The following is a 10,260-nucleotide window of genomic DNA, read 5'->3' as shown; positions in this document are numbered from 1 at the left end:
TGCACATTAAATTTGAAGTTGGCCTTTGATTTCCACCCACTGCCCAAAAGTTTAAAGAAGAGAGAAGACCACACCTATTGACTATTGAGAGATCAAATGTCTTTGTGGGTAAACACAAAATCACAACCCTTGCTAAAGAGATCCCTTGGGTTTAACACAATTACTGAATTTCCTTTCAGAAACTGTTGTTGCATAGAAATTTCTTATGATTTAGTCCTCTGCAAATTCAAACAATCTTTCTTGAGAAACACCCCCAGATACATGCTTCATCCTTTAACACTGCCCAATTAGCTGAAATCTGAATGTTTCTCTCAGACGAATTTTAAATAAAATGAGGTAAACATAATCAACTTGTCTTTTTAGTCTCCTACATAAAAAAAAAATCTCAACAAAAGGGCTAACTTTTATTGAGACTACCTGTTTTAGATTGCCATATCTAAACAGAAAATACAAAAATAGGAAAAAAAAAAAAGGCTGGAAGGAACTACATTAAAATGGTAACAATTTTTTCCACTGGTTGGTAGGATTATGATTACTCTAATCTTGATTTGGGTCCATTGGCCCATATTTCCTCTCTTTTTTTTATTTTGCTCTCAGCCATGATCAGTCAATAAGGCCCACATTTTTCTACAAGTTTGTTTCACAAGTATGCATCATTTTTATAATAAGGGTGTGGGAGAGCCAATTGCATAGAAAGTGCCTCAGGAATGCTAGATAAATATAACACCTCAGATGCCACTGAAATGGTCTCAGACACTTAACAGGAATTGGAAGGCTCAGAAAAGTTCCTTTTCGCAGCTGGCTTGACCTGCCTGAACAATGTTAAGTGCATAATAATGTTGTTGTTTTTTTTTTAATTTTTATTTTTTAGAAGTAGGGTCTCTGTCTGGCTATGTTGCCTAGGCCAGACTTAAACTTGTGGCCTTAAGCGATCCTCCTGCCCCAGCCTTCCTAGTAGCTGGAGCTATAGATGTTGCGCCCATTTTTTTTTTTTTTTTTTTTGCTTGTTTGTTTGTTTTTAAACAGATAAATAGCATTTTAGAAAAAATGAAAATAAAGCATGTTCCCTTACAGGGGCAACTAATTTAGCAAAATTTAACAAGGCATTTTAAACTCAACAGTCATGGAGCACCATTAAATATTCACACAAAAAGATCCAGGCAGCTTAAAGATTAATATTTCCTTGATCATAAGACACCTAATTGACTTGCAACAACACAAAGTATTCAGCGCATCTGGTTGGGGCCAACACGGATGATGACATGTTTCTCATAAGCCCTTTTCATTGTCTTCTCAATTTGCTTCAGAAAAACTTGCGGGATTCGTCCACATAAAGTGTGCACAGTCTCCAGAAACTTCAGCTGAAGAGGATAATACATGGATTGAAAGAGATTGTCTTGAAAGGGAAACTGAAAGATATAAAAAAAAAAAAAAGAAAGAAAGAAAAAGCTTATTTTAGTTTAAATGCCATCTTAAATGCAAATCGCTTTTACTAAGAAATGACACGGCAATTACTGTAAGCACCCAGGCACGGGATTCTGTGTTCTCAGACAAGTGAAAAGCCCTCCGGATCTAAGTTCAAATCCTGACTCAGCCGTGCAAACCCAGGCAATCATTTAACATCCCTGGACCTCAGCTTCTTTATTTCCTTTTTGTAAAAAAAAGATTTACGTGGGTCCTTAAGGCTCTTAAAATCTAAAATCAAAGCATATCTTTAAGGACCTGATAGTCTATACATAGCATGTTCATGCTGAGTGGAAGCAAAACTCCAGCAGACACTCACTTGACATCTACTACAACAAAACACTGAATTCTTCATATTTTTGGTCTTCGAAGCAATCTTTTTTTCATTTTTTCTTTTTGAAAATTTACATATTTATTTTATTTTCTTCCTTTCTTTCTATCCTTTTTTTTTTTTTTTTTTTTTAAGAGACAGGGTCTTATTCTGTTGCCCAGGCTAGAGTGCAGTGGCACAATCATGGCTCACTGTAACCTCAAACTCCTGGGCTCAAGTGATCCTCCTGCCTCAGCCTCCCAACTAGCTAGGAGTACAGGCGAATACCACCACGTCCTGCTAATTTTATTTTTAAATTTTTTGTAGAGATAGGGTCTTGCTATGTTGTCCAGGCTGGTCTCAAATTCTTGGGCTCAAGCAATCCTCCTGCCTCAGCCTCCCAAAGTGCAGGGATTACAGGTGTGAGGAACCAAGTGCTGCCTGAAGCAATCTGGATGAAGAAACTTTAGGGTATGTCTATGGTGACCTCATAAACTCCAGAGTTTAGCATTTACTCGTACAATGTATTAGCAATGAACTTTAATAATTCAGGTACCAAATACTGGTGGTTGTTTATTTCCCACTTAATATTGGGTCTTTGAGGTTGTTATCTATTTTTAAAATTCTCTCGTGTTCTCATGGAATATGTCCATGAGCAGTATTTTCCAAAATAAATCTTTCGGACTGATTAGTTATGAGCACGTGTCAACGTTTTATTACAATCTTGTTGAAAGTGAAAAGACTGCTAGTAGATCAAGCCAATGATCCATTTTTCACAAGGACATTTTATATGAAAAGACTAGAAAGAAAAAAAGGGAGAGGAGAACGGTTAAAAGTCAGCATACTCTTTCTGACAGCAGAATGGGTGGGTGTCTGGTTTCTTAGAACAAGTCTTAATCCCTTTAAAGTTCATCGGAAATATTGCTTAAGCACGTTTAGCAGAAATGTCAATTTCTTCCCAGAAGATTATGCCTTACATAATGCAAGAATGTTCTGTCCCAGAAGAGGTTTGGGACAATTTTTCTTTCACTGTGCAATTTTTTTTTTAAGAGACTGGGTCTCGCTGCTCTGTCTCCGGGGCTAGAGCGCAGTGGTGCAACCATTGCTCACTGCAACCTTGAACTCCTGGGATCAGGTGATCCTCCCACCTCAGCCTCCTGAGCTGTTAGGTCTACAGGTGCACAACACCGCACCTGGCCAATTTTTTAATTTTTTATAGAGACAGGGTTTTGCTATGTTGCCAAGCTGGTCTCGAACTCTAGGCCTCAAGCGATTCTCCCACCTCTGCCTCTCAAAGAGCTAAGATTACAGGCCACTCCTCGCCTCGACATGCAATTTAAACCATTGATAAACCCCTTGAAGCCAGGTCTGATTCTGTCCTTTTCACCACTTTATCCCTATCAAGGGGAACAGAATAGGTCAAAACCTTGGAGTCACCCTTGATTCCTCTTTTTCTTCCACATCCTTCCCAAACCTGTCAGCTGTCCACTGTCTCGACAATACATCACAAACATAGCCACTTCTTCCCATCTTCCCGATGCTTACCTGGAAAGCTGCAATCAGTCTCACAAATGACCGTGTGTTTCACTCTTGCACCCTTTCCGTTACACATTACCAAGGTGATGTTTTCAAAGCATGAATCACAGCCTATCACTTTCCCACAGGGGCTCCCACTGCAATTAGAATAAGATTCCAAATCCTCCCTTGTTCTAAAGGCTCAAGGTGACCTGGAACCCTCCCCTCTCAGCTCCTCTCTCCTTTTATCTCCTCATTCCTGTCACCTGCGACCTCTTCCCTGTCCTTTGGGCACACCAAATTCAATTCCTGCCTCAGGGACTTTGCCCTGATTATTCCTTCTGCTTAGCGGGGTCTTCCCCAGATCTCCCCAGAGTTGCCTCCATCTGACCATGTCCCAGCCTCGCCCAGCCCTTCCCCATGACCCCAACTAGCAAACACTCCTCTCCACCCCGGGACTCTGGACTCATACCCTGCTATTTTTATACCTTTTCACTTTTCACTATCTCAGAGGACTTCTTTTCTGTAACCCAACTAGACCAACCTGGCTTAACTTTTATGTAACAAAGTTGTGAGGTGTTTTCCAGTTGCCATGGATCCCCAGGTTGAAGGTCACGTAACCTGAGCATACCCAGATAAACCAAGCTTGCAACCATGGATGGAACCTAAATGCTGCCACGGAAAAGTGGGGACTGAATTAAGAAGCGGACACCACAAGGCTCCAATCAGATTCAGCCCTGACATCACATGGCAGCATCCAGCCAGAGTATGTTTCCTGGCATCACCCCATCGCAAGATTCTATCAGACCACACTTCATCACCCTCTGACTATAAAACCAGCCCAAGCCCCTTGTGGGGGACACACTGCTTTGGGAACTATCCCTGGTGTGCTCCTTACTTGTGCCAAGTAATAAAAACCTGCTTGCTATCCATAACCAACTTGACTGTGTCTACTGACTTGATACCTGCCGAGCAAACGAACCCCTCCGTTTGGGAGGCAACATCTTCACACAAACACCTGACACCAAGGTGAGGATGTGCGTGCACCTGAGACAGACACAGAGGAAGAGTGAGAATATCTTCAGAGAGAGATGAAGGGAGAAAGAGAAAAAAACATATACACAGAGAGAGAGAAAAATATGGATAAACAGGAAGAGAGAGAGTATGAGCAAGTGAGAAAATGTGAACAAGTTAGAGAAAGAGATAAACGTGAAATTGTATCATCAAAACAACTTCTACTAATTACTGAGCACAACGGTAAGTCAGGTGCTGTACTAAAAGTTTAATGACCGTCATTTTGTTCAATTCTCACAACACTTTCATGAGGTAGATAATATTACTATCTCTGGTTCACAGATGAGGAAACTGAGGCCCAGTAAGGTAAGAGCACAGTTAACAGCTTCATCATCAGAAAGTGACAAATTTGGGATTTGAACCCACGTCTGTCCAGGCCCAAAGCCAAGCTCTGACCCACTACATGATGGTGCACAGCATTATAGAGGATGAGGAAATATAATGCATCTTTTATGTATTTACTCACATTTCAGGTTGGGGTTAGTGATTTTACTGATTGAAATGCCTGAATGAAAATTGTATTTTTAGGCCCAACTGGCGAACATTATTGAGTGCATTAGGCAGAATCATTTATAAACAAATATCATTTGTTTATCAGATACCATTTATAAACAGATTATAAACAGATATCATTTATAAACAAAATTGGCCAGGTGCAGTGGCTCACGCCTGTAAGCCCAGCACTTTTGGAGGCCAAGCAGGAGGACTGTTTGAGGCCAGCAGTTTGAGACCAGCCTGGGCAACAAAGCAAGATGATGTGTCTATATAAAAACAACAACAACAACAACAACAAAAAACTAGCCAGGTGTGGTGACATGCACTTGTAGTATCAGCTACTTAGGAAGCTGAGCCGGGAGGACTGCTTGAACCCAGGAGTTCAAGGCTTCAGTGAGCTATGATTGAGTCACTCCACTTCAGCCTGGGCAACAACAATAACAACAACAAAAAAAAAAAAAAGAAAAGAAAAGAAAATTATTCAGCCCTATTTCTGATTCCCCACCCAGAAAACAAACAAGATTAGTTGTAACGCAAGAACCACGATTGCCCAATCCAAATCAGGGCTGACAGATCATAAAAGAAAGCCGAGAGTGGCTCTGATAGACACAGCTGCTGCATACTTATTTAACTTGCACTTGTCCTCCTGAATGGGTTTGCCCCTGGAGTCAGTGTTTCAATACCGAGATGTGAGGGTATCATTAAGTATACAACACATTTTCTGCATAATTAAATCACCTGGCCTTTGAAAACCAAATAATAGGAAATATACAAGAAGAAAGGTATGCTTAGATGCGTGCTAAAATCTTTCCCTGCACAGAACTCTGGGAATTCCAGAGTTAACATTCTCTGGGACTCTCCCTGGCAAATGCACATTTTCAAAAATATGTTACTATGTCATGGGATTTACCCCCCACTTCACTGTTGCCAAAGCCTGTTCATGAAACCCTGAAGGTTCCTAGATCTTTAGGGAAAAAAACCTAATAAAGTCTACAAACTTATGTCAGGGGTTGGCAAACTTTTTCTGTAAAAGATTAGATAGTAAATATTTTAGACTTTGTGGGCCATATGGTCTCCATCACAACTAATCATCTCTGCTGTTGTAGCACCAAAGCAGCCATAGACAATCATAAATGAGTGGGTGGCATTGTGTCCCCATTAGACTTTATTTATGAATGCTGAAATTTGAATTTCATATGGTTTTTTCATGTCATGAAGTATTATTCTTCTTTTAATTTTTTCCATCTATTTAAAAATGTAAAAACCATTCTTAGCCCCCATTATCTTTTTTTTTTTTTTGAGAGAAGGTCTCACTCTGTCATCCCGGCTGGAGTACAGTGGCATCATCATAGCTCACTGTAACCTCAAAGTCTGGGACTCAAGTGATCCTCCCACCTCAGTCTCCTGAGTAGCTGGGACTACAGCAATGCACCACCACGCACAGTTAATTTTTCTATTTTTTGTAGAGATGGAGTCTTGCTATGTTGCTCAGGCTGTTCTCGAACTCCTGGCCTCAAGTGATCCTCTCACCTCACCCTCCCCAAAGTGCTAGGGATTACAGGTGTGAGGCACCATACCTGGCTAGACCACATATCTTACAAAAATAGGCAGCAGGGCAGATTTGGACCAAGTTTGCTAAGCCCTGCTTTATGTCTTAGAATTATGGTTTCAAAAGGGTAATCTCTAAAAGTACCTGTTGCTGGTTTCCCACTAGCAATCTCAAGGTAAAAAGTAATGTGAAATACACCATTTTCCAAAGCATGGGAGACAAAGTGCTAGCAGGCAATGCTTGATGTGATTTTAGGTGGCAAATCACAAAGTCAAGTCCTTTCAATCTTTACATTTACTACAAAAAGAGTTCACATAGAAGTCTTCAACTCCTCCTCAAAACTTGCTAATCTTTTTCTTTTTTGAGATGGGGATCTTGCTATATTGCCCAGGCTGGTCTCGAATTCCCGGGCTCAAGCCATTCTCTTGCCTTGGCCTCTGGAGTAGCTGGGATTACAGGCACACGCCACCACACCTGGCTAATTCTTTTATTTTTATTTTTTTAGAGATGGGGTTTTGCTACATTGCCCAGGCTGGTCTCGAACTACTGGGCTCAAGCAGTCCTCCCACCTCAGCCTCTTAAGCATTGGGATTAAGGGTGTGAGCCACTGCACCTAGTGCAATGCAGTTTTCTTGAGGGAATTGCAGGCAAGGGCTCAGGCCAGCCATGTTCATACACGTATCTGCATTTCTAGCTCATGGACCTTCATTTCGGGGACCTTGATTAAAGTGCTTTTCTCCACTTTGACTCAGCACCTTTCCACTCCTACTTCCTTCTCTCCTCCTCCCCCGCACCCCTGGCCCATGAGGCCATAAAAATGCAGGAACATTTTCTTTAGCGCTCCTTGGCAGTGAGAAGACTCCTGCCATCTGTGCTGCATCTACTTGCCTCACTTAGTACCCTTTGGCGGGTAAAAAAAATGGAACACTGGGAGCTGAAACCGCTTTCTGCTTCCTGGTTGCACTGTTGCAGGTAAGTAAATGAAGTCTTGATTGCTACTTTCAGTTTAGCTCCTTGTCCTAATTGACCACCTTCACATCTGATTGTGCAAAAGACTGGGGTTGGTAACCAGGCAATATATTTACCTTAAACTGAATAATATCATTTTATTTTTGTTATATTACATTTACCCTAATGTGTTACCCTCTACTATGGAAAATGGCATAGGAATTCTCTTTCTGACATGAAACTTCCTCCTAAAGTAAATTTATTTAAGTAAAAAATATTGAGTGATACGTGGAAATTAAGTCAAGAGTGGGTATGGTATTGGGTAGCTAGTGGATATAGTGATACAGAGGGACTGAGGCTGGGGAGAACTGGATAACTCAATGCTTTGGGAATATGTGGCTTTCCAAGGGACTGATGACCAAAGTGCCCGCAGTGCTATTTCATGCTGATAAGCACGTGTCTGCCGAATGGTGGCAAGACGACACTTACGTCCCGCACCGCTTCATAGAGTGCTTTGAAAGTGGGCTGCTTGTCATCATGGTAGACGCCTCGGTTGCCATGCAGAACAGACACACCTTCACGCTCAGCCTCTTTGCAGTTGCTTCCGTACATGCAGTGATCGGGACGGTAGTTCCACTGGCAGGGGAACACATAGAGACACTCTGGTGGTGACAAGAGAAAGACATAAGTCCACAGTCAGCGCCAGCTCTCACCTGCACGTCTGGCCATTAAACTAACATTTCCATTAACTGTACTCAGCATATGATTTCAACATACAGGAGTGTGATTGTGACTCATGGGCCAGATTTCATAACATTTATCAAAATTCTGAGGTCAAGAATTGAAGGAACACAGTCATGATGTAGGTTTCATCCAACGAAGGAAGGCAGGATAGCATCTTGAACAAGAAGGCAAACACAGGCATCAGATAGCTTGGGTCGAATCCCAACTCTCTCACTCAAAACCAGGGAACTCTAGGTCTAGGCACTTAACTTCCCTGTACTTCAGTTTCCTCATCTGTAAAATGGGAATAACAGGGTTTTCCTCTTATTTTGATAATTACACTTTACACATACATGTAAAATGCTTAGTAGAGTGTCAAGTACACTGTATGTTCAATAGTGTTAGCAGTTGTAGTCAATTCTTTGGAAAGGTTTTGTGAAATGGACAGACCCCCAAAATATACAAAGACTCCTCAGATTAAAAACAAACAAATAAAAACAAAACAAAAGGGAAACAATAAAAAAAGCCCCACCTACAATAGCAAAGGGAAAAATGCAAAGCAAAAAGCAAAAAACAAACAAAAAACTCCCCCAAAACCCTACGCTAAGGTAACCATACACACCATGGCTATATGTGTGCACATGTGTGTACGTGTGCGTTTATCTCTGAAGAAGTAGTTTTTAACCAGGGGGGGATTTTGCCCTCTCCTCGTCTCCCTGGGGCTATTTGGCAACATTTGGGGGAGACATTGTTGGTTGTTATACACAGGGGAGGCTGCGACTGGCATCTAGCAGGTGCTCTAAACATCCTACAAGGGACAGGGCAGTCCCCCACCACAGTAGTAGCGCTGATGTTGAGAAACTCTGCTGTAGTCCTATCAGGTTTGGAAGCTTCCCTTTGGTGACCAGGATTATACAATTAGCAATAAGTTCATGACCTCCTTCCTGGCTCCTCAGCTTGATGTCTTTTAGGGCTGGGGTGGAAGGAGAGATCACGAGAAAGGCCCCGTGAAAGAGTGCACAAAAGGATTACGTAAGTCAATTATATACCACTGTTGGAAAAGCAACTTCCAAGATGTGCTTGTTCCTTGGGTGGATGGCATTCTCTTCTCATGGAAAGGATCACTGCTTGGACATTACTTACAGAAAGTTAGAAGATGGAAAGCAAAGAATGAAGACATCATCACACATCCCATCTGGCAGACTGTGTAGGGTGTGTCCCTGGTCCCATCTTTCACAGACCCGTGACATCGAGGCACTCTCTAGCAAGCTCCTAATTGTTCACAACACATCATGAGATCTTCCTTTTCTCAGGAGAACTCCATTCCACCATGACGTTCCTCTTACTTGCGTTTACCTCCACACTCGCACAGACATCGTCCCTACGTGGGATAGAATAGTGGTTCTCCTCAAGTCACCCTATCTGGATTTGGACCACGACTTCTCTGTCAGCTGTGTGACCTTCCTGCACTTTAGTGTTCAGCAGAGATGCAAGGATTAAATGAATGAAAATATACAAAAGTGCTTTTGTCACCCAGTGGGTTACATCACTCATTTATGACGGCTGCCTGGGCATTTACGTTGCACTGTTTAAGCATCTGCTATGGTCCCCGGCTGGAAAAAAAACTGTCCTAGAGCCCTTCTCTGTTTTGTAAATATACTGATTGCTTGAATCAACAAATATTTATCGGATGCCTGTTGGGTGTAATGTGGACAAAGCAAATAATAGAAGAGTCCAGTCTCTGCCTTCAAGGACTTTAGATCGGTGATGAAGGCTTTTGTCACTTTCCGAGTAGTTTAGGATTCTACTATAAAAGAAAACCATTGGCCGGGCGTGGTGGCTCACGCCTGTAATCCTAGCACTCTGGGAGGCCGAGGCGGGAGGATCGCTCCAGGTCAGGAGTTCGAGACCAGTCTAAGCAAGAGCGAGACCCCGTCTCTACTAAAAATAGACAGAAATGATCTGGACAGCTAAAAATATATACAAAAAAATTAGCCGGGCATGGTGGCACATGCCTGTAGTCCCAGCTACTCGGGAGGCTGAGGCAGAAGGATCGCTTAAGCCCAGGAGTTTGAGGTTGCTGTGAGCTTGACACCACGGCACTCTAGCCCGGGCAACAGATCGAGACTCTGTCTCAAAAAAAAAAAAAAAAGAAAAGAAAAAAAAAGAAAACCGTTTGTCT

At 42.1% G+C, this 10,260-nt stretch overlaps 1 protein-coding gene across 1 annotated transcript in view; it reads right to left on the bottom strand.

Annotated features, from left to right (window-relative positions):
* Positions 1-1,226: 1,226 nt before the first annotated feature.
* Positions 1,227-10,260, bottom strand: part of GXYLT2 (glucoside xylosyltransferase 2) — a 79,771-nt gene continuing 70,737 nt past the window's right edge. Inside the window, exons 6-7 of the mRNA XM_069472058.1 lie at positions 7,845-8,017; positions 1,227-1,409 (exon numbers count right to left, since the gene is read on the bottom strand). Coding sequence (XP_069328159.1) covers positions 1,227-1,409; positions 7,845-8,017 — 356 coding nt within the window. The remainder of the gene's footprint in view (positions 1,410-7,844; positions 8,018-10,260) is intronic.

This window comes from Eulemur rufifrons, chromosome 7, assembly GCF_041146395.1.
Source record: "Eulemur rufifrons isolate Redbay chromosome 7, OSU_ERuf_1, whole genome shotgun sequence".
Lineage (NCBI taxonomy): Eukaryota > Metazoa > Chordata > Mammalia > Primates > Lemuridae > Eulemur > Eulemur rufifrons.
This window is presented reverse-complemented; position numbering and strand designations above follow the sequence as displayed.